General features: G+C 45.2%; 1 protein-coding gene across 3 annotated transcripts in view; it reads right to left on the bottom strand.

Annotated features, from left to right (window-relative positions):
- The window catches only part of LOC147029182 (uncharacterized), a 46,730-nt gene extending 23,941 nt beyond the window's left edge, over positions 1–22,789 (bottom strand). Inside the window, exons 1-2 of one of the 3 annotated variants that reach the window (XM_085876352.1) lie at positions 18,553–22,789; positions 10,740–10,774 (exon numbers count right to left, since the gene is read on the bottom strand). In XM_085876352.1, coding sequence (XP_085732478.1) covers positions 10,740–10,774; positions 18,553–18,862 — 345 coding nt within the window. In that variant the 5' untranslated portion in view covers positions 18,863–22,789. Of the gene's footprint in view, positions 1–10,739; positions 10,775–12,279; positions 12,663–18,552 lie in introns of those variants that run through there. The other 2 variants (XM_085876353.1, XM_085876355.1) reach the window with 2 other exon arrangements.
- Positions 22,790–25,631: the final 2,842 nt, after the last annotated feature.

The raw sequence follows: 25,631 nt of genomic DNA on the forward strand, positions 1-25,631 counted from the left end.
CAGGAGCTTGGGCACTTTTATTTACCCATCTGAGGCCAAAAGGTTTGAGGATGTTTTCAAAATCAGATTTTTGTGTACATTCTGAAAATCCATTTCTTAATGGCCAAAGCCTCTGCGTTCTATGTGAAAAATACCATTTTCTTATTGTTGCGGGTAGCATTTTCTGCAAAAATAGAAAATATCAGTTTCAGCTTTCATGATCCAAAATCACATGGCAACCTCGGCATGTAGGGTATCAAATTTAAGCTAATGACCTGGGGAAGGTTACTATATATAAATAATGGCATATGGGATGATCCTTATGGTTATTAGTGCTGTTTATGGCCAAAAATTAGAGAAAAATATCCATTCTCTTGATGTCATTTTGGAAAAACCACTAAGTGTACATTCTTACTTACATACTAGGGTTGGCGTTATATATCTAGTGAATTGTTGTAGCCTTGTCAATAGAACATTAGCATTAAAGATCTTTTGAAAAGTAATCTGTGCTATATTTTCATCATGAAATACTCCAAACCTTTGTATAAATCAGTCGACTCGTATTAATAATGATGTCTTGGATGTGCACCAATTCTGCTGAGCACATAGAACCTTTGGTGTTTAAAGCATGTCCACAGCAATGAAGAAGTTTTTGCTGTAAATTTACTTTGAGTGTTTGTTGTATTTTTCATTAGCTGACCTGGTAAAAATGGCTACACCATCAACAACACGTTCATGTGTTTTGCACACGGGACATCGCAGCAAAGATGAAATCAAACCATTTGACAGTACAACCATGGATAAATTGATGTGACTGCTAAAACTTCCAGACTATCCAAACTCAGTACAAGCTCCAAATATTCATCAGTGTGTGCAAGTTTACCCACAGACTATAATGACAGTGACAGTATAGGATATCGCACAATCTGTTACAAAAATTTCACAGCAGTTCCTAAAACTACAGAAGACACAGTTCATCCCATTATCACACCTTTAACAGATCTGCCAAACAAACTATTAAGATCACATATACAGCATCAGGAAGCCTCATCATCTGGGGTGTTTCAAGCCATTTGTATCTTCTGTTACAACAAACGTAAAACTGTGAATCATAAAGTTCAATTGATAGGCAGTTGTGAAACAAAAGATGCTGAGCAGACCATAAAAGATGCTGCAATTATACTTCAGGACACACATCTTCTTGCTAAAATTGGACATGTGGACTTTGTTGCAAAGGAAGTCAAATATCACCATTCTTGTCGTGAAGCATACGTCAATAAAGCCCACAGGGCAGTAGATTCATCAAGTGAAAAGACTGATTATGGAAAATCAAGGGACATTCAAACAAAAGCCTTTGAGATGATTGCCCAGTACATAAAAGAACATGTCATAGATGACAAGCGTGCTGAGCTCATGACTTCTATTCATGCTCGTTACAAATCAATATTGGATGACTTAGGACTTGATGTTGCAGCATATAAAGTTCAGTTATTATCTGAAAAGATACTGCATCATTTTGGAACTGATCTGGTGTTAGGAAAGTCCAGTAACAAGGAGGGTAATGTTTTGTACAACAGAAATATGTCTAAAGATGATGCAATAATATGTGATAAGCAGTATGCCCCTTCCTTTGAGTGGAAAGTCACAGAGGTGACCTCGTTGGCAGACTTCTCTATTTAGCAGCAAGTAATGACTTGGATCTCACTTTAGTCTTCAGCTATCCTCTCACACCAGTGCCCTCAGCACTGGCACATGTGGATGGCTCCATCAACAAAACTGATAAATCAAAACTCATGCACAAGATAGAAGAAAGAGTTCAAAGTGATAAACCAGTTACTCGAGATGCATTTTTGATGTTTCATCAGTGTGTGCAAGTTTTTTTTTGTTTTGCAGTTGATGCCATGTTTCTGATGCACACGCTTGTGAATGTGCCTGTGACATTTGGTGGAATTGCTAAAGTTCTTCTCACAAGTTCAGTTGAATTTGCCAAGAGAATAGACTTTGTTTGTGATTCATACAAAACTCAATCAATTTAAGATATCGAGCATGACATCCATGGGTCTGAAAGCAGACAGGCTGAATACAATATTTCGGGACCAGATCAGAATTTTCAAAAAGATTTTCAATCTGCACTCAAGTCCCCTAAATTCAAGACAGCACTTTTGAAGTTTCTCTTTAGAGAGTGGCAAACAAAACCATACACAGAGCAACTCTGTGGCCATGTACTCTTTATGGGACTGGGTAAGAAAGCATACAAATATGAAGTAACTGATGACAAAGTCCAGATGGAAGAGGTCCCCGGTCTGTTTTGCAATCATCAGGAGGCAGATACCAGGCTGATTTGGCACATAAAACATATGTGTGATGCTCTTGAAGATGGCAAGATTATTATCAGGGCCTCGGACACTGATGTCCTTGTTATTTTGCTCACACATAACCACCTCTTACCAGCTCATCTATGGCTTGATGTTGGAATTAGCTCCAGCAACACCAGAAGATACATTGATGTATCTCAGTTAGCTACTAGTATGGGCCCACAGTTGTGTGGTGCCATTGCAGGACTGCATGCCTCACAGGTTGTGACTTTACAGCCAGTTTCTTATGCAAAGGGAAAGTGCGCCATCTGGCTTTGATGGAAAAAAACGAAAAGTTATTGACAGCATTCAAGAAACTTGGTGAATCTCCTGTCATACCACTCGATTTATTGACAGACTTTGAAGCTTTTGTGTGTAGCATGTATGGGAAACCACATCTGACATCAGTCAATTTAGCCAGAAATGCACTATTTCACCAACATTTTGCCCCAAAGAACCGGTTTCAACCTTTGTATAAAATCAAAGGAACGAATCCGAGCAACCTGCCTCCTTGCAGATCTGTACTACTTGAGAAGTTGAAACGCACCAATCTGGTAGTATCAGTGTGGAAAACAGCAATAATCTCACACTCCTTCAGCTGGGACCCACAGGAAAATGGATGGATACTCAAGGATGGCCATTATGCCCTAAAGTAGTTTGAAGGCCGACAAGTACCAGAAGAACTATACAATCATATTGATAATGACTTAGATGCAGAGTTGACCAATGATGATGATGACAAAGTGGAATACAACTCTTCCTCAGATGAATCTGAAGATGACTTTGAATAATAATTAGTGACACATCTCAACAACAAAAAAGCACAAACATATATCATGCTTGATTGTACCATACATACTTGTTTGGTGATGGTTAAGCTAGAAACTTTGGGGAAGATATATTAATGGTTATGGTTCTTAAGCTAACACTTAATGGTTTTCAAATGCACTTGTCTATTTCACCTTGGAAATTCAATAATAATATCAGTATGTTTAAACCGATGATAAATATGACAATTCATACTCATATTTGTGTGATGCAACTGAATTGTTAGCCTTGCCTGAAAACCAGAAAAGTCTTGTTCAAACATTGTTGTCAATATTCATTTTCCTTTATGTATTTTCATTGAAATACTTCTAATTATACCAGACACTTGTTATGTAACTGGAACAATAACAGCTGGTCTGAGAAAGATAAAGTTATCATGTAGATATTTTAATACAAATATATACTAGCGAATGAATTTTTATCAACTATTTTGAGGTAAAACTGCCAATGAATTCACCTAAACACAATGTAATGATGTTTATTCATATTTGTATTATTCAGGTCACTACCTATGATTTGATACCCTATATGGCCATGACTTTGTAGCCTGGCAATTTTGTATCATGTCGACCAAAAATGCTTTTTCTCACTTTCACAAAAAACACCACCCATAACAATAAGAAAACGTTATTTTCACAAAGAACGCAGAGGCTTTGACCATCAAGAAATGGATTTCTGAATCTGCATAAAATTCTGAATTAGAAAACATCCTCGAACCTTATGGCCTCAGACGGGTAAATAAAAGTGCCCAGGCTCTTGGACGAACAAGTGCCCCAATCGCTGCTGATGAGAAACATCCCCATTACATGATGCCATCACCACCATGCTTCACAGTCAGGATGGTGTTCTCTGGGTAATGAGCTGTGTTGGGTTTGCACCAAACGTACCGTTTTCATTTCGGCTAAAAGGTTCTGTCTTGGTTTCGTAAGACCACAAAACTTTTTGCCACATGGCTTCAGAATCTGTGGAGAGTTTTTTTTTGCAAGCTTCAAATGGGACTCAATATGGGATTTTTTTTCTGTCATGTCTTTCTTCTTGGCACCCTACCGTGCAGGCCAGATTTGTGGAGTGATTCGGATATTGTCAAATGCACACAGTGACAAGTCTTTGCCATAAAGGCCTGTAGCTCTATCAAAGTTACCATTGTCCTCTTGGTAGTCTCCCTGATCGGTCTCCTCCTTGTTTGGTCATCTAGTTTGTGGGGGGGGGGCAGCTTGATCTCGACAGGGTCTTGGTGGTGCCACATGCCTTACACGTCTTTACGATCATCTTGTGTGTGCTCCAAGGGATATTCAAAGCTTTTGAAATATATTTATACCCATACCCTGATCTGTGCCTTTCCACAACTTTATCCCAGAAGTCTTTTGAGAAGGCTCCTTGGTGCTCATGGTTTCATCTTCACTGTGAAATCCACTATCCAGCAGAAGAAACTTACAGGAAGAGCCAATTTTATTCTGAAACTATAAGGGCACTCGGTAGAGCGCACACCTCCGCCATGTAATGCCTGACCCACGAGAACAGATTGGGCCCATTGCATGTTTACCTCTGCCACCAAAGGTGAAGGAGGTTATGTTTCTGTTCATCTCAGAATATCTGAAGAAGTTGTGGACAGATCCAGATTAAATTTTGTGGACACGTTGGGTGTGTGACAAGGACGAGGTCTTGATCCGGATCCAACTACGTGCATGAACGTGTGTGTGTGTGTGTGTGTGTGTGTGTGTGTGTGTGTGTGTGTGTGTGTGTGTGTGTGTGTGTGTGTGTGTGTGTGTGTACATGAAAAATGCTGGTTTTGCCTGCTATCTCCACACATGGGTGGGTTTCAGGAGCTGAAACAGAGACCTGCTCGGTCTCAAAGTGTGTGTGTGTGTGTGTGTGTGTGTGTGTGTGTGTGTGTGTGTGTGTGTGTGTGTGTGTGTGTGTGTGTGTGTGTGTGTGTGTGTGTGTGTGTGTGTGTGTGTGTGTGTGTGTGTGTGTGTGTGTGTGTGTGTGTGTGTGTGTGGTATCAACATGTGAGTTTCAGAATGTGGAATAGAGCCCTCCCAAGGTGGGCTCAAGAAGTATCCCCCTTCATTTTGGTAAGGGGTTACGATTCATGGACCAAGTTGTGAAGTTTTCTGTTTTAAAAGTTTTGTGCCAAGGGATCTCTTTAGAGATCGTTACTGACCCCTGGATGGCTTCCAACTGTGGTTCATTTAAAGTGATATTCCCATGGATGGATTTCAATATCTCTGTGAGGTTCTTTTTCATCATTCCCGTGAGGTTCTTCATCATCACTGACACAACTTTGGCATTCTTCAGCTTCCAGAATCTTTTCACTTTATGCTTGAGATCTTCGTATTTTCATCATTTTCTTGATTTCTGCATCGTCAGTCCAAAATCACTGATATGAACACCTCAAAAACAATGCCTTCTTCTCTTTTTTTGTGCCAAAGTATGATATCTGGTCACAATGCTTTGTTTTCGATGTTCACACCTGATGGGATCATAAGGTCGTACGTGAGCGGTACTTCAATGTTTTCAGTGAATGCTTTTGGTTCATTTTCCAACAAATTTTCGGGGACTGGAAGAACAAAGTTTTTCCAGACGTGCCAGCGGATTACTTTACAAACTCTGTTGTGTTGTTGTGTGTGCAACTGTTCTGACACGTTTTTGTTTTTGTTTGTGAGTTCGTTCATCAAGCAACACACATCATTCTCTTTGCAACCCCAGATCCACCACTCACCTGTCTCTATTATTTTTTTTTTTGGCTCCTACCCCCACACCCTACACACACACACATACATATACACCTCCCTCCCTCAATGAATAGCAACCTTTGGTGAGGTGTCACTCTCTTCACTCACCTCTCTCCTGGGGGGGGGGGGAGGAGGGAGACGGCATGAGCGGGGGTGGAGACGGCACAAAAGTGGGGGGGGGAAGGGAAATTGCCTGAGAGTTGGGGGGGGGGGAAATCAGGGGAGACAACGCGAGAACAGGGGGGATGTGGGGAGACGGCAGGAATGCGGGGTGGAGGGTTGGAGACAGCACGGCAGTGGATGGGGGGTTGGAGGGGTGGAGGATATGCTCCCTTCCCTCTGGGTTATGGAAATCCTGAATGATTTCCTTGTGGAGTCCTAAATAACCGAGGATGTAATCTTGGTGTAATGTTAACCAGGAATGTTATATTGTTGTGGTGCTGGGTTCGATGGCCAGGACGACAGCTAGATGGAGCAGTTGCGCCGTCTCCCACCGAACGCCGGAATTGAAGGTCGTAACCTTCGGATGACTCTGAAGGTCACGGGTCCCTTAGTAAACCTTGGACGCCAATATTTCGACGGCGTGGGGAAGGGTTAATTGTCTAATTCCAATTTACCTAAAAACCCACGCTGTCGAACTCCCGGGGAAGCCACACCCTCAGCCGACTTTGTCCGAACAGAGTCGCTGTTACAGACTCAGATCCGGCGTAACCGAGCGGAGATTACCAAAGACTGCCGGACCAAATGAGCAATTTACGGCACAATCAGCCTCCCTAATTCTCAAGCCGGAACCATACTGGGCCAATGATAGAAACGACAGGCAACGAGCTGGTACATTTAACATGGGGTTTATTTATAATGGGGAAAGGGAGACAAAGAGCCGAGTTACACTGAATATAATCAAATGTGCAATGATGCAAGGCACTCACACCGTTTCTACTTAAAGACTGGGCTCACAGACACACATCCAAAAAGAAATGGACACCACCGGGTCTTTGTTTGGTCCTCCAGCCGAGGAGGATACTTCAGCTGGGGGGACAGAGTTCCGTGGTGTACCTGGCCGCATCGTGCAGCTTGCCGACCTGCCCCTGTGGAGCCCGAGATTCTTGGTGGGGAAGTCGGATGCTCCGAAGCTTCGCACCAAGTGCCGAGGAAAAGACCAGGGACGAAGACCGACGACCACGACAAGGAGTGCCCAGCAGGACAGAACACGGGGGGGGGGGTTCCGACCAACAACCTCTTCTCTCGCATCACTCGATTCTCTTATCCCCGGGCGTTCTGGCTTCCCATTGGCTGGGGGTGTGTGCGATGCTCGCCCTTCGCTCATTGGGCAGAGGAAACACTCCATGCCCTTTTTGGAGCGGGGCTCCGATCTGAGGCGATGGAAGCCCCGCACACCTTGGCACACATGTGTGTGAGGGAGGCCGATGGTGGCAGGAGCGAAGGAGGATGTTGGTGTTGTTATTAATTCTAACTAAAAAATAACTCGCAGCACACATACACTTCATCACCCATCAAACATAGGGATGGGACCCTAACTATAAACACATACTTATCGAAATAACTGAACTGCGGGGACTCTGGCTGTTGTGTGCAAATAGCTGCCAGATTCATAACACTACCACACCCCCCCTTCTATAGACTCGTCACGAGTCGCAAGTTTTCGTGTGCCATGCAGGTGTAGGTTTTTACCGGAGTACGTTTTAACTACGGATCCCAGAGTGCGACATTTGAATACATGTCCCAAAAATAAATAACCTGGTGCACTGCATAACTAAACTAGAGGGGGAGCACTCGGTAGAGTGCAAAACCTCCGCCGCTAATACTGCTCGTTCACTCAAGTGAACCTGATATCCTATTCATTCAATTTGATGTCAACAGTGCTCACCGAGTTATAGTTTGCAACTTTCCCTTTTACTTTTAACTTTTACATACTCAATTCATTCGTCATAACTAGATTCCTTGAGACAGAAATTGATTTTACGTGGGTATATCCACCTGAAGTTCCAAAATCAGCCGCAATTATAATTTTGGCATTTTTTTTTTTGTTGGAAATCACTTATAACATGTAGAAATGCATTTTTTATAAATAGAAAATATAAATGTAGAAATAAAAAAAAAAATCGAAAGTTTGTTTAAAAAGAATTTGCAATTTTTTTTTTCTCTAACAATTTTTTTGGGGGGTGGGGGGGGGTTGGAAATCACTTAAAACATGTAGAAATGCAAAAAAAAAAATTCAAATATTTTTTCAAATTGGCCGCCATAGCGGCCATATTGGATTTTGGACCAAGTCCAAAATCTAATGGCATGATCCTTGGACCAGACCACACCTAACCCCCCCCCCCCCACCAAGTTTCGTTGAAATCCGTCGAGGAGTTTTTCCGTAATACTGTTCACAAACAAACAAACAAACAAACAAACAAACAAACAAACAAACAGAAAGGTGGTGAAAACAGTAACCTCCATCCATCTTCGATGGCAGAGGTTAACTATCAGACTCACTCAGACAACATATACAAATTGCCGGCACAAGACAGACACACAAATGGGTTTTTTTAATTATTTACATCTTTAACTATTGACACTAACCATAGCCCAGGACCTGTTATCTGTGGGAAAAGAGGCACAGCAAGGTCAACAGTTGGTGTCGGTGATTGCCCAGCAGCTGGAAGGTCAGACGTCGTCAGAGCCTGCTCAAAAGGTCCCTCTTTTTGTTTCACTGAACCTTCTTTTTTCATTTCAGTCTTCAGCTGCTGGAGGCAACTCATCCTGACACGGCAGGCCATTTGAACTGGCCTTTATGCAAGAAGAACAAGGGGGGAAGCCGGGCTGCGCAATGTAGTCTCTGGTGGTGCAGCTGCCTGCTGGGCAGTCTTTGCAAACACAGTTAAGATGGATGGTCCTGGCGCACATGGTGGAGAGGGTGACATGGGGGGTCATGCAACAAGGGCAAGCAGGCATGGGGTCAAGGCAAAGGCAGGCGAACAAGGCATGGCAAATGCGGACCAGCAGATACAGCACAACTCAGGTCGGCTCATGAAGCTGGCCGGCCTCTGGTCTAGTCCCATGAGGTTTGTGGAGGGAGTGCGGTGGTGCCGGCCACTCTGAAAACGGGCTCGGACCTTCAAACTGTCCCCCCCCCCCAACCTATTGCCTTTGCCTGTCTTTGTCCATACCCACTCCCTTAGTTTGCAACAACAAAATTTAGACTTCCCCCTTTTTATTGATTTATTTTTTATATATTCTTCTTTATAGTTGCTTGTCCCAAACCCCCTTGCTGTCTTTGTCCAGCTAACCTATCCTGTCCGTCTACTCCCAACCCCTAAAATCCTTCTTGAGGGAAACAAGGAAGAGAGGTGGATCTGTCTCGAGACCCAATGGAGCATCGGAACAGCCTCCACAGATTTCAGCAATCCTTCCAAGGTGGATCCAGCGGCCTACGGAGAGCGAAGGGATGGATGGTGCGAAGGGGTACACATTTCCTATCTACCCTATCCTTTATTAAACTTTCATCTATCCCAGGGGATTTTCAAAACGCCTGTCTCTTTAAACTATCGGTTCCAGCAACCATGATTCTCGTTGCCTGTGATGGTTTTCGGTATTAATTTGGGCCCGGCCCACAAATGTCCTCTCGTGCCCTTGCACAATTTCGTGGCTGGGCAGCGTGGCTCACTTGGCAGGGATTCCAATATGCCGAACTCCAATGCGGTCTCTGAGCCTACCTACTCTGTATGAACGCGGGGAGTGCCCTTCCTGGCTACTCCCCCGCATATGCCCACGTGGCATTTTGGTGCTCCGGGTCCCATTCCGAGGGTCGCCCGTGCCCATTTCACTATCCCGGTCGCTTGGACCCATGGCCTACTCTGGCCGACTTCTCCGTGCCCGGGGTGCCCTCTACTCAGTAGTCACCTTTCCACAGCCACACTCCCAGTCGGTCAATGGACTCCTGCACCCTTCAAAGAGGTATCGTGCCTTCTTGCAACACCAACAAAACAACCTCCTTTTGGTAAATTTAACTAACATTACACTGACCCCGGGGTTCCCTTGGGTGGGATTCACTCCTCCCCCCAATCATTCATTCGCACCATGCATTCCACATTCACTCCATTCACACTTGGGCCCGCTGTCCCACATTCACTCATCATGTTCTTTTTTCGATTTTTTTTACAACACACTCTAACAACTACGTCCACCTAACTAGCTCGTGCTCCCCGTCACTTTAATGCACGCTCCTTTTAACTCTACTGCTATCTATGTCCCCACTACGCGGTCCATGTCTGTCCATGTCCCCAATCCATTTTAAATTCCAAACTAAAACTTTCCACTAACTCGTGTTCCCAGGCCCCATGGAGGACTATTCATAATGCCCCATGAGGCCGGTCTATCGAACGCCAAACCCATCCACTCAGTAGTGATCCTTCGCCCACTGGCACCAGGATGTTCACGACATCTGGCGGGGTATCGTGTGGTGTACTCGGAGCCAGGGCGGCGGTTTTCGACACGCACATCCCCTCGTTTCACCTCCTCATTTAGAGATCAAATTGGATTTACAAGTTAATTTTAAAAGGTTTCTGGTAGTTTTGTGGTTAAAAGGAAGAATGAGGTTTAATCCCCGTTGTACGAAGTTTCGTGATGATGTGATTATTAAACAATGTGGTGAATAAAACAAAACGAGTGAAAAACACCTCATTAAATCAACAACCAAACACCTCAACAAACATTGAATAAAAACTCCTTTAACTTTCCTTCATTTCCGTCATCGATGAACAGAAAATTATTATTTTATATTTAAATTAACGTTTACACATCTTTCTCGGTATTAATGAGGAAACTCCGAACACACCTCTTCCTCAGGAGATCCGACCCGACCACGAGGACCTTGGTTCGACCACGAGGACAGAGAACCAGGAAGAGGGGAAGAAAGATAAATAAATGGGGAATCAGAAGGAGGAACTCCCGACCGAGCTTATCTATAGACCCAACCCAACCGTCAAGTTGAACATTTTATTGACAATGACAATGGCATTTTATCTGCAACCAAAAGGGAAAATAGACAATATTAGTGTGATTACTTTCACACGATATGGTACACATTAAAATGCCATGAATTTGCATATTGAACATTACTAACTGGCAATGTACAATTGCACTAATGATAATAATAATAATTATAATAATAATAATAATAATACGAACCAACGATAATGTCCAAATATAATCGTTTCAGCGAACTACGCGAACATCCCAATCACCCAACGCAATAACTGCAGGTCATGAGGAGGGGGAGTTCATGGAGCGGGCCCAAACGGTCAGGATTGGGCTTCATCGCGCCGTCGGCTGACGTGAATCCGAGTGGATCGATTGACTTTGCTGAGAATACACATTTGTCATAGTTGAGTGTCAGATTATATTTTCTTGCAATAATCAAGAATCTGTCCAGATTTGCATCATGTTCTTCCCCATTCTTTCCGCACACCGTGAAATTATCCACGTAAACAAAAGTGTCTTTTAGGTTTTCGTCTGAGATGACATTATTATCCATGACTCGTTGAAAACAAGCTACTCCATTAGTGACACTGAATGGGATTGTCCTGAATTGATAGAGTCGCCTACCTGCCTCGAACGCGGTGTCAGGTTTGTCTTCCTCTCGAATGGGAATCTGATGATAGGCGCTTCGCAAATCGATGGTGCTGAATATTTTGTAGTTGGCCACGCGTTCGACCATCTCGTCTATGCGTGGCAATGGGTCGGCATCGAGGTGGGTGTAGCGATTGATCGTTTGAGAATAATCGACAACCATTCGTTTCTTATGGTTCTGGTTGGTGGTCACCAATACTTGCGCGCGCCATGGCGAATCACTCGGTTCCCTTCTTCCAGTAATCGCTTAGTCTCAGAAGCGATGAAGTTCGTATCGGCAGTGATATATCGTCGTGATTTGATCGCAATCAGTTTGCAGTCCGAAGATAAGTTTGCAGCAGTAGGGGTGGGGGTGATACTTCTGCGGTAGTCAGAGCATTTAGAATTAGACGAGGTTTTTCCCCGCCAAAGGGTATTTCGACACGAGTGTGCTGCTTGAGGACGTGATGACCCAATATTACATCTGCAGATAAATCACGAAGTACTAGTACCTTTAAATCACGATACGTGCAGCCTTTTACGTCCAGCTCAACGTTACAATATCCTCGTGCGTTCGGCTGTAGTGATGTCGAAGCCATGCATACCGTATTGTCGGTAGGGTAAATCTTCCATGTTCTGTCTCTTGCGAGTGAGCTGTTGACGAAACTTTCAGAGCTACTGGTATCGATCAACGCCTCAGCCATATGCCCATTGATTCGTACTTTAATGATAGCTTTCGATAGACTACCCGAGGAAGCAGCGGTTACCTTCTTTTGAGAGTAGAGGGCAGCTGAAGTCGGTTTATTTCTTTTAAGAGTAGATTTGCATACGTTGGCATAATGTCCTTTCTTGTCACAGTTGATACAGGTGGCATCCTGGCTGGGCATTTGCTTCGTGGGTGTCTTTTATACCCACAAAAGAAACATTTACCAGCCGAAGTGGTTGCAGAGGAGTTTGACGAGGTTGGGGTGTCTGATTTCCCGGAATTATCTCCATCTCCGGTTTCGGGGGGAACTCGGGGAGTTCCTTGAGTTTCCATGGTAGCAGCATTCATTGGAAAGACCGGTGACCCATACGACTCAGATTGTTGCTGGGCCACGTCCATAGCTCGGGCTTGGTCGACAGCCGCTTCAAAATCTAGTCGTGCATTTTCCAGTAAGCGTCAAATGGGGGCAGACCGTAGCCGCTGTATGAACGCCTCTCGGGTTGCTTCATCTCGATGTTTCTCGGCAGTTACAGCCTGGAAATTGCAGTCTTTGCCGAACTGTCTCAGAGTTTGCACGTACCGATCGATTGTCTCACCTGCCTCTTGCCTGCGTATGGTGAGAAGATGTCTTGTGTATACCTCGTTCTTGCGTTTCACGTAGAGCGCCCGCAGCACGTCGATCGCATCTTCATAAGTGTTACACTCCGAGAAAAGTCTATATACACTCGGCGAGAGATGATTTATAAGGGCGGCCAGTTTGTACACATGAAGTTCTTCAATGATCGTCAGATAGTTCGAGAAGGTGCGATACCAATGACACCACCTCATCTCCGTGGCACCGGCGTTTGGGTCCGCATCGAACTTCTCCGGTTTGAAGTTCTTGTCCATGGTCGATTGAAGCAATCGAAGGAATCAAGCAAATTAAATTGGAATGAGTGAGAGAGAAAGGCCTTCAGTTTGAATCAGGCTATAATTTGCTTGATTGAAGCCATCTCTACAAACACAAACAAAAAGGTACATCAACAATCGATTACAGCGAAGTATAATAAAAATTAACCAGCAAACACACAGAGCGAGGTACACTCTCAACTCTCACCGTTCAAGCCTCAGTAAACTACAACGCCAGTCAACGACAAGAACCGAGGGACCATGCCTTCAGTCAGGGCAGTTTACCAGATATTGCTCCACCAGCAAGTCACAAGTCACGAAGTGCGGCTTTGTCTTTTTCTTCTTTAATTTCACCACACCGATGCTCCAAACGGTTTGCCAGTAATTTAAACACAAGGTAAATTGGCAGACGAAAGATACAGTGGCCTTTTGCCAAAAGTTTCACATTATTATCAGCAGATGGGAGAAAGATTCTTCCCTGCCACATTCCAAGTGCGCTGTGCTAAGGCTTCAGACAGTGTGCATGGTGAGCGTGCCCCGTGGGTGAATTCTGCCTTGATGAGAATCCCTGTGTTTCACAGGCAGGCAGGGTGGGAAAGCAGAGATCTGTTATGACAATTGAATGATACAGTAAAATGTACTCCTGGTTGAAATGTTCGGATCATCATGTGAAACACCAGGTAGGGAATTGAACCCAGAGGAGAGAGCTTAGAGGCGAGTGTGCATCCAGTCGAGGAAAGGTTTCGTTAATTATTTGGCCTTATTCGGTCTTGTTCACCTTTTCTCGTTTGCTTGGCTTGCCAACGAATATGACACCTGAGCACTGCATCATGGGATTCGATGTCAGCTCGATGAAGTCGTTTAAATATATAATTGGAATTATATATTTCGAAACAATTGATGATATCGATGCGGAAGGGTGAGTTGTGTCAGCTTGTTTGGTTGCATCTTTGGTTGCTGGTTTGGTTTTGGCAGTTGATTGTGACAGGAATGTCTGGTTGGTCGGTGTGTGTTTGTCGGGGTGCATCTCGAGATGTTTGGTGTGAGAAGCACCAGAGCAGCAGTTTGCGGATGGATGATGTCGAAAATTGGTTGGAATTTGTTGGACATTGTGGTATCTCACATACTGGTTGGCACAGGAGAAAGATTGAAAATTGACTGTAAACGTTGGTGATATTGTTATGAATCTGGCAGCCATTTGCACACAACAGCCAGAGTGCACGTAGTTCAGTTATTTCGATAAGTATGTGTTTATAATTCTGGTCCAGTCCCTATGTTTAACGGGAGATTAATTGTGTGTGCGCTGCGAGTTATTTTTAGTTAGAACTAATAACAACAACAACATACTCCTTCGCTCCTGCCACCATCGGCCTTCCTCACGCGCATGCGTGCCGAGCACAGACGTGTGCGGCGCTTTCATCGCCCCAGATCGGAGCCCCACTCCAAAAAAGGGCATGGAGTGTTTTCTCTGCCCAATGAGCAAAGGGCGAGCATCGCACGCGCGCCCCAGCCAATGTGAAGCCAGAAAGCCCAGGGATAAGAGGCGGTCTTGGTCGTGGTTCAAGCGGTCTTGGTCTTGGTGGTCGCACGGTCGGTCAAGTGAAAAGAGTTAGTGTCTGGGCTCGTGGCCATTGCTCCTGTTTCACCCCATGTTGGGCGCCGTATCCTCGTTGCCGAGTCTGGAGTCTCGGCTGCTCGCCATCCAAGCTCCCATGGACCATGGGTCCCACACGTGCAGTCGCGGGCCTAAGCGCACGAGGCGGCCAGGTACCGACAGGACTCTAGTCCCCAGCTCGCCTTTCCATCCTGGGCTGAGGGGTCGAATAAAGACCCGGTGGGGTCCATTTCTTTTTGGATGTGTGTGTGTCTGTGGGTCGCGTCTTTAAGTAAAATCGTTTAAGTGCCTTGTTTTTTTGTACATTGCATATAATGTCATGATAACTCTGCTCTGTCTCCCTCCCTATTATAAATAAACCTCGTGTGAAATGTTCCAGTCCATTGCCTGTCATTTCTTCCATTGGCCCAGTATGGTTCGTGCTTGAGAATTAGGGAGGCCGATTGTGCCGTAAATTATTTGGAAATTCCTTTGGTAATTCCCGCTCAGTTACGCCGGATCCGAGTCGGTAACAGCGACTTGGTTCGGACAAATCCGGACGAGTTTGTGGCTTCCCCGGTAGTTAGATGGCGTGAGTACTTTGGTAAAATGGAATAAACAAGTGGACCCGACCTCACGCAGTCGAATTATTGGCGACCACGGTCCTTTTGAGCGACCACGGTCCTCGACTCTGGGGTGACGACCTTCTATTCTGGGTGTTCGGTGGGAGACGGCCCTACTGCTCTGTCCAGCGGTCGTTACTCGCCACCGACCCCCGGCCCACAACAATATTGAGTGCGGTTGGTGAAGTGAGCACATTGGTGAAAATAGAACCACCAGCGTGCGATGCTGCGATAAGAATGACTTTTCAATTTAGAATGACTTCCCCAGTGTGTAAAGCCACTGTCACACCTTGACGTTTTAGCCAGCGTTTGGCAACGTATCAAAATATATGTAAAACGCTGGCATACGCTGAACCATTGATGTTTTTTTTTATTTTTGGGCGTATAATAACGTGTTGGACGTATGCATAACGTGTTAGTAATGTACACAGAACGTTTTAATCACATTTTGATAACTTATACCAACGAATGCTGAGCGTGTTGTCAGCGTTCACAACCTATGCCCAACGATAGTCTAACTTATGCATAGCGCGCGGCAGCGTATCGCTGACGATCACGTGGCATTGGCTGACAATTTTGCACAGGCTGCGGCTCGACGATTCAAATCATAACCGCACTAGACATCGAAGTGTGAAACTGCTGTCACACCTTGACGTTTTAGTCAGCGTATGCCGATGTATGAAAATTTTGCCGAACCAAGCTGGCACACGTCGAGTACGTTATGGGTAAGTTTTGTAAACGTTAAGAGCACGCTGGCATACATCGTAGTACGCTGGCATACGTCATTGTATGCCGAGTACGTCGAGAAATTTTCAGCATGTTGAAAATTTCTCGACGTACTCGACGTATGACAACGTTCCGCATATGCTGGCATAAGCGGTCGGCACGCTACGCGATCGTTGATACACGTCGACACACGTTACTCAAAAGTCAAAACACGTCGACGTAATGGTTAGCGTCAGTGTTCCAGACTCCCTGTTTTTTTTGTTTTTCTTCGGTATGACGGTGATGATTTAAATTGTTGAGCGGAAGCCGATTCATTATATTATATTATAACCGCACTAGAAATTGAAGTGTCAACATGATCGTCACACCGAAGAAAAAAAAAGCCAGGGAGTCTGGAACACTGACGCGAGCCATTACATTGACATGTTTCGACTTATGAGTACCTTACAAGTAACGTGTGTCGACGTGTGTCAACGATCGCGTAACGTGCCTACAACTTATGGCCAGCATTATGCGGAATGTGTGAGGCATACGCTGGCATACGTCGGGAAATTTCAAGCATGGAAAATTTGTCTAACAGCTCGGCGAACGACGACGTTTGCCAGCGTACTACGATGTATACCAGCATACTACGACGTATGCCAGCGTGCTCTTAACGTATACAAACTTACCCATAACTTATTCGATGTGTGCCGGCGTTTTAGCCCAATTTTGCACACGTCAGGCATACGTTGGCTAAATCGTCAAGGTGTGACAGGGCCTTTATGGATTTGAACGCCGCACTGAGTGAGCCGACTGGGAAGGTATTGTAGGGGGAACCACATGTTAGAGCAGACAATCAGGTCGCCCTTTGTAGAGATTTCAAAAACACTGTAAAATGAATTTGTTGCAGGCAGATGGACGAAGGTGAGTGTCCACAGATGCCTGAAAGTGAACATATCGTGCGATAACCATGGCAACAGGAGTGTCGATACTCAGATTTTGGTTAAGGTCTGAATCCAGATCCAGCCTTTCAGTGGATTTAAAATATACCATTGCAACATATTCAATTAATCCTAAGAACAGATTGTTTTATCTCAGCTTATGAGATGTAAATCCAATGTTTTGATGTACACTGTGTCTGTTGTGACCATGAAATGGATGTCATTGAAAATGCATTTATGAAATTATTTCAATGGTCAAAGCAAGTAGAGAGATAGATACAAACATAGATAGATCCACACCGGTGTCTTGCTGAAGGAGTTGCAGGGAAGAAAATCGCGAGCCCATTCCCACTGTTTTTATCTGTGAATTTAATTGCACATTGCCATTTGGATCCCAAATTCTATTTGAGATTTTTATCTTTCAAAAGCAAACTTTAAAAATTACATTACCGGAATGATTGCTTATGCTTTAGTCACATTTGGCTCGGCGGCCGTAGGGTCTAAAAAAATCTACGGCCACTAGCAATTATAGGGCGGCCGCAGTATTTCCACGGTCACACAATGTAGCAGTCACATGTTTTTATTTTTTGGGTAGCCGCATGGGGTATTTAGAAATTGTGGAGACTGAAAACGTGGGGGTGCCGTACGGTCTTTGATTTGATGTCGCACGGTGACCTTAGGGCGTCCCTGCGGCGGTCATAGAATTTTCAAGGCAGATGCAAGGTAGCCTCAAGGTGCCCGTAAGACGACCGCAGGGGGGACCTAAGGCAAACGTGGAAATAGTGCGGCCGCCGTAATTTTTTGGGGGTTGGCAAAATTCATTTTTCATGAAGAAGAGCTTACGGCAGCCACACGGAAAATGCAAGCCCACCGTACGCCCTAAGTACGGTCGACGTGGAACACATCTACATCATGGCTACGGCTTGTCGAATTGCTACGGCCAACCTAGAAATGAAAAAAGTTATAACTCCGCGCTTTAATTCCACGGAGACCCCTACGGCCTGTAAAAGATAGCCATACGGTGTAGGGCCACCATGAGGCCACCTCAGAAACTCTGCGGCCGCTGCACGTTTCTGTCAATTCGGGGAGGTGGGGGGGGTACGGCTGCCGTATCCAAGCCTTAGAGCTAATGTGTCTCATGCTTTACATACGTGTTTTGTTTTTTTCGACATCCAATCCAAGATGGCCGACTGGTGGCCATTTTCTTCCTCAAATGTTTTCCCAACCATTTCTCGGAGATGCACGTTCTGATTTTGTTCAAACTTGGCACAAGTACAGTCGATGATGGCATACACGTGTACTTCTCCTTATTTTCTGATCTGATCAAAGATGGCTGACTGGTCGACAGGTGGTCATTCTAGTTGTCAATAAATATGGGCGAGCCCTTCAAATCTAGACAGCACAATTACTGAAACAACAGGTGCTCGGACGTTTGATGTCTTTTCCCCTTGTTGAAAAATGACAATTCTTTGCTTTTCTCTCACAGGACACAACATTTGGAGGCTGTGAAAGAATCCTTTTGTCTAATATTTTCTGGTATTTATTGGCTGTAATTGACTGTTTACACATTTTCAACTCACCAACACCAGCAGATGAAAATGCACCCCAGATGATTATTCCACCTCCTTCATGCTTCACAGTTGTTGAAATGCATTCAGGGTTGAATCTCCCGTCAGATCTGTGAAGGCAACTTTCTGGGGCATCACGGCAAATCTCAAATATTGATTCATCACTCCACAGAACTCTCTGAAACCAATCTGAATCACAGTTCCCATATTTGGCCAAAAAGTGCAATCTGTCCTGAATGTTTTTCTGAGAGGCTGAAACAACGAAATACAAGGAAATCAGACATATGTGGAGGCCATTCAGCCCATCATGTTTGTGCTGCATCAACACCACCCTAATTTATCAACACAAGATCCAAAGAAGAAAATGCAAATATTTTTGGCATTACAATTGCTCATCCCCCAACACCTTACACTTGCTCAGGTTAAATTCCATCTGCCAATATTTTGCCCAATCGATGCAACTATCAATACTTTCCTGAATCTGGTCACCACCGCCCTCTGCTATCCACCTTATCACCAAGCTTTGTGTCATCTGCAAATTCGGAAAGCTTACTCTTCACCTCATTATCCAAATCATTGATGTAAATAATGAATAGTGATGGTCCGAGTACTAATCCCTGAGGTGCCTCACTACTTACATCCTCCCACTTACAGTTACTCTTTGCTTCCCATCACTAAGCCAGTTTGCAATCCAATTAGCTATCTGACTTGCCACTCCACAAGCACTCACTTTGGCTGACAACCTCCGATGTGTTTCTTTATCAAATTCCTTCTTAAAGTCTAGATATACTCTATCCACTGCCTTTCCCTCGTCCACCCAATCAGCTACTGCTTCAGAGAACTCTAAAAGATTTGTTAGACAGGAACAATAATCTTTGGTAAACCCATGCCGACTACTTTAAATAAGTTTGTATTTATTTAAATGGTTCTTTTTCTGGTCCTGAATTCATGTCTCCAACACCTTCCTCACAACTGAAGTTAATCTAACAGGTCTATAGTTTCCCAATTATTCTCTGGATCCTTTCTCAAATAATGGTGTTGCATTTGCTATTCTCCAATTCTCCGGAACCTGTCCTGACTCCAGTGAACTATTGAAAATATCCATTAACATCTCGCTTACCTGCTCAGGTAAGCTATTGGCAATTCTCTTGACTGTTCTTGTGTAAAAGTTGAAGCAAAATATCTGTTTAATAAGCCTGACATCTCACTTTCTTCATGAATGACTCTCCCGGTGCCATTCCTCAATGGGCCCACACTGGTCCGAACCTGTTCTTTTCCCCTGATATACTTAAATAATGCCTTGCTATTATGTTTAATATTCTTAGCCATATCCTTCTCAAACTCTCTTTTGGCTTGTCGAGTTATTTTCTTGACTTGCCTCTGTTTACTCTGATACTGACATAAATCGAACTCTTGTCCTGTTCTTTTCAACCTAATAAATGTCTTCTGCTTCTCCTTAATAGCATTCCTTATCTCACGACTCAACCACCCTGGCCTTTTTCTGCTCATAGTTTTAAACATTATTGGAATGTACTTACTCTGCACTGCACACATTTGCTCCTTGAAGGTTTCCCATTTTTCCGATGCTGATTGTCCTACTGTGAGCTTCTCCCAATCAGCATCACCCCACTCTCTCCTCATACCCTCAAGGGTTGTCTTCCTGAAATCTAATAGTCTTATTCTACTATCTTGAACTCTAACCCTTCACAGAGTCTTTGAACACACAATGTTGTGGTCACTTGCTCCGAAATTCTCCTCCACCTCCACCATCATATTGTTGTGGGCCGGGGGTCGGTGGCGAGGAACGGCCGCCAAGTGGAGCAGTGGAGCCATCTCCCACCGAACACCCAGAATTTAGGTTGTGACTCTCGGACAACTCCAAAGGTCAGGGTACACTGAAGGACCATGCTCGCGAATTCTCAGACGGTGTGGGGTAGGGTTAATAGCCAAATTTGAATTTACCTTTGTACCCATGTCGTCAAATTACCGGGTAAGTCACACCCTCAACGGACTCGTTGCTCGAAACGGGTTGCTCTCGCGACCTCGGTCCGGTGTAACCGAGCGGAATTACCAAAGTCCGTCGGTCCAAACGACAACTTACAGCCCAATCGGCTTACTGGTTCTCAAGCACGAACCGTGCTGGCTCAATATTAGAAAGCACAACAACGAGCTGGTACATTGAACAATCGGGGTTCATTTATAATGGGGCAGTGGAGCACAAAAAGAGCAGAGTTAAACCAACTATCAAGAAGGAATGCAAGTAATGTACAAGGCATTTAAACAATTGCTACTTATAGACAAGGCCCACAGACACACACGCACACACCCAAAATAAATGGTGGCTGCGGCCTTTATTTGGCCCTTCAGCTCGGAAGGGAAGGTGACCTGAGGGCAAGAGTCTGCACTTGCACCTGTCCGCCTCGTGCGGTCTAGTCGAGCTGGCTCAGCGGGACTCGAACCCACCGCTTCAATGCAGCACCAAGCACCAGGAACGAGGGAAAGAGCGACGGACGCCAGCCAGCATGAAGGGGGACGAGGCGAGACGACAAGGTGACAGGCGATGAACGGCCGAAAAAGCTTCCACGGATAAGACGACACCAGGCGAGGCAGACCCAGACAGCATCATCGCCCCGACCGTTCTTTTTTCCTCTCGTGAGGTGGGAGGGATTTCTTCCCTGGCCATTCGCCTCCTGATTGGATGGTTGCGTCGCACGATTCTTTGGCCGTCCCTCATTGGACAGGCCCACGGTAGGCGGGACAACTCCAACCCTTGTGGGTGGAGTCCCGATCTGAGGTGATGAGCCTCCTGATTGGATGAAGGGCACGCCCTTGCCCTCGTGGGCGGAGTCGGCTTTGGAGCGAGGGGTCCCACCCACGTCCACAGCCAGAGGCACGTGCGTTATGGCGTCGGTGGAGCGAGGTGATGGTGCCGCTGTTGTCGTTGACAACCTGACAAAAAAACCTGACTAAAAATAACTCGCAGCGCACACACGAAATTCCCATTAGACACAAGGGAAGGATTCTAACTATAAACACATACTTATCGAAATAACTGAACTGCGGGGACGCTGGCTGTTTGTGTGCAAGAGGCTTCCAAATCCGTAACAATATTGGAATCATTACTGAAAAGGAGGTCCAACACTGCACCCCCCCCCCTTCGTGGGCTGATCTACAAACCGGGTTAAAAAGCAATCCTGGACTAAAACTAGGAAATCCTCATCTGCTCTGCCTTTCCCTGTTTCAGGACCCAATCTATTACTGGCAAGTTAAAATCCCCCATAATCAATACTCTTCCCTTACCACATGCCCTTTTCAATTCTCCATGTACTCCTCCTTCCTTCACACCCGGAGCCCCATAAAAGCATCCCACCAGTATTTACTGTTATAAACAATCTCTATTCTCCACCCATACAGAATCCTTCACCTAAATTCTCTCCTTAATGTCACCCCTTTCTCTTGATACAAAGCTGTCCTTTACCCAGATTGCAACTCCTTCTCCTATTCTCTCCTTCCCATCACACCAATACACCTTGTTGCCTTCTTATCCTGTCCTTCAGTTACTCTCCTCCTGAAACCATGTCTCACTCACTGCAAATATATCGTACTCCTCGCTATCCACTTTGGCTTCAAGCTCTTCCATCTTATTATTCAAACTTCTGGCATTGTTGAAGAATATGTTTAACTTTTCCCTTCCTGAAATTCTATTTTCTTGCCTGGCCTTACTCATCACAATTACATGATCAGTTCCTTCCTTTATAGCTTCCCCCACCCTCTGCAACCTAAAAAAGCCTGAATTCCTTCCTCAATTCCCATTGCAAACCTTGCTGCCTCCTTTCTATTTATCATATGGCCATCACTTCTGAAACACTCCCTATGCCCCCTGAATGATTCCCACTGCTTCTTAGATGGAAAACCTTCCTCCCTACACCATTCTTTCAGCCATTGGGTGACATCTAATGCTCTGCCCATAATTTTTCTTTAGTTTCCTAATCTTGGGAGGATCCCAGAAAACATGACTTCACAACCTTTTGCTTTCAGCCGCTTCCCCAATATCCAGGATCTATTTTTCAAAACCTCTGAATAAACTTTCCCGAAATAATTCGCTCCTCAGTGTACCACAACCATCTTCTTCGTCCCATGACCTGATAAAATATCGTTTACCCTTCCTTCAATGTCCCCAACTCCCGCTCCTTAAAAACTGCACAGAATTCTATGTCTACAATCATACCTGCAGAATGAAGAATCTACAGAATTAATAATCGCATCACCCACAAAAACTATCTCCCTTACCTCATTTCTCCCAATCTCTATTGCTGTACATACAACATGAGCTGCACCTGCTGCACCACCACTGCCTGCAACTGCTGCACCTCCACAACTGCCTGCACCTGCTGCACATCCCCCACCCACTGCACCTCCATAACAGCCTGCACCCGCTGCACCTCCATAACTGCCTGCACCCACTGCACCTCCACCACTGCCTGCACCCACTGCACCTCCACCACTGCCTGCACCCACTGCACCTCCACCACTGCCTGCAGATGCTGCACCTCCACCGATTCCAGTACCCACTGCACATCCACCACCGCCTGCACCCCACTGCACCTCCGCCACTGCCTGCACCCTCCGCAGCTCCACCACTCGCTAAGCCACGCTGCACCTCCACCACTGGAAGTTCTGCTTCTTAACACATCTTGAAGCAAAACCAGCATCAGTCAACCTTCTTCTGATCGTCCTTCTGGAAACTGTCTTGTTTTCAGCAGTTCTGGACTCTTCTGAATTTCCGCAGGATTTTCATCTGAAGTTGTAGTGGCTCTTGGTCTGACACATCCCTTCTTCCTTGGAGTGAAACTAGTCTTCTGGAACAGTAAATGTATTCCCTTCATGGTAGGTCGAGAAGTAGGGATTTTCCCCTTCTTCAGGAGCTTGTGGATTTCAGAATATGTCTTGCCTGCTTAACGAAAGCAAACAATTCGATTTTTAATGGCCCCATCAGCATGGAATTTCTTTCTTTGGAACATTTCTAAATTGACACACAAAAAATATGACCAACACTAACTGTCATAAATTAGAGCCATTTAGGCACTACATGTGCACTAAACAGTCAAAAAAACATGACAACACCCTAAAAATGCATTACAGATCATTACAAGTGTGCAGTACTTCCAACAGCAAAAGAAAAAAAAAATTTAAATTGTTTTTGCAACACACAACAACTCAAAACAGTCTTATCTTCCTTTCTTATGTGTAAAATTTTGATCTGCGATATTAGCCTCAACAGATGACATGTAAAACTATGGAAATTTAGTAATTGTCGTTTTTTTTGAGAAGAAAACTTTGGAGAATTTTTTTCATAAAAATTGATGAAAACCACGTGGAAAGCTTTTCACGACTGTAACATATGTAATAAATTTAAAATGGAATATATACTGCACATTCGTGGCTCCAGATTTGAAAAACAAAAGCAGCTTGCCTCATTTTTTTGCCCTGGGGTGTGTAAATACACACATCATATATATATATATATATATATATATATATATATATATATATATATATATATATATATATATATATATATTGTTGTAGTTTCGCCGGCGCGTCGCCTCGAGCACGACCACTAGACGGAGCAGCGGAGTCGCCTCGGCTCGATCCCCTGGAATTTCAGATCGCCGGCCCGGAGAAGTCCGGGGTCGAGGGGTCCTGGTTATTTTGGACCGAAATACGCCAATGGGTAGACCACGTGGGGTAGGGTGAATCGCCAAATCTACGATATAAATGGCAGTCCTTCTGTCTGTCTGTCTGTTTGTTTGTAACCAATAAGCTCCTTGACCAGTGAACCGATCTTGATGAAACTTTACACACATATAGACCTAACATTCAGCTCCTGGATGCGCAGAGTGGCTTTCCATAAAAATGAAAGATATTGTTGTGGTTGAGGAAATTCGCAAACCACTATTCATGTCCCGTAGGTGAGATATCTCTGTAAGTACATGTGTAGTTATCCCCAAACCCGTTGTTTAGAGGGAATAAATGTCATTCATTCGGGCTGCGACCCTTTAAGATAGCCGTTTTTCTGTTCTATCTTCATTTTGAGCCAACCACGTCTCAACCGCCATCACACAACAACCACCAACCGCAACTCCGCTTCACAACAACAACAACAACAACGCCAACAGCCACGACCTTTACCGTCACATCTCGCTCTCGCAACCATCGCATCACCGCCATTCCCGCGCCGCTTGTGGGCACCGATCCTGGACTCGTACAGGGCGCGCACCGAGCAGCGGGTGCAAAAAGCGGCCTTTCCGAGAAATCGGATCAAGAATGATTCACGCCCACTTCTGTTCCGTCCTATCAGCGAGCGTGGGGCGATTTGGCCCCGTCTCCAGGCGCGTCGTAGTATAATCGATATATGCAGATTCAAGGATCAGGAATGATTCACGCCCACTTTTCCTCTGTCCAATGGGCGAGCGTGGCTCCGCCCCCGAGCCGATCCTGATCCAAAAATCTGCATATGGTTTCTTCTGTCGCACTATAAAGCGCCGAGCGCAGGGCGAATCGAGGGAAGAGTTGGAGAGTTGTGGCGGCGGCGAAATCAGTCGAGAGAGTGTCTGTCGGGGTCCGGAGAGTCTGGAGAAGCCAAGGAGCTTTGTGGAGGTCTGCGCTCGTGTCAGAGTCGGGGAGCTGCGGAGAGGGGAGGCCGGGAACGCGGTCGAGGTCGCAGTGGAGTCGCTCGTCGCGGGACCCAAGCCAGCCAGATATCCTCTTTCCCCCGAGCATCAACAACCCCCCCCTGTTTCCCCCCGCGCTGAGATAGTGTGAGAAGGGGGCCTCGTTCCCACCCCATTCCAGGCAGTGCCAGCGAGGCCCGCGGAGTCGGGGCGCCGCCGCCATTTTGCGGCTCATCACCAGACGGGTAGGCTCGACGCGGTCTCCGCCCCAGGCCCGTCTGCCCCCTTATCATTGAGGGTGGCCCCTTTTTCTTTTGCTTTGGAGTATATGTGTTGTCGGCGCCGTCTGTGAAGTAAAACTGTGTAAGTGTTGCCGTGTGCTCGCGTAGTCGGTAGTAGATCTGCATTGTGTTTCTT

The sequence above is a fragment of the Eptatretus burgeri genome, chromosome 4, assembly GCF_056783735.1.
Source record: "Eptatretus burgeri isolate ZD-2024b chromosome 4, Ebu_testis_v1, whole genome shotgun sequence".
Taxonomy (NCBI): Eukaryota; Metazoa; Chordata; class Myxini; order Myxiniformes; family Myxinidae; genus Eptatretus; species Eptatretus burgeri.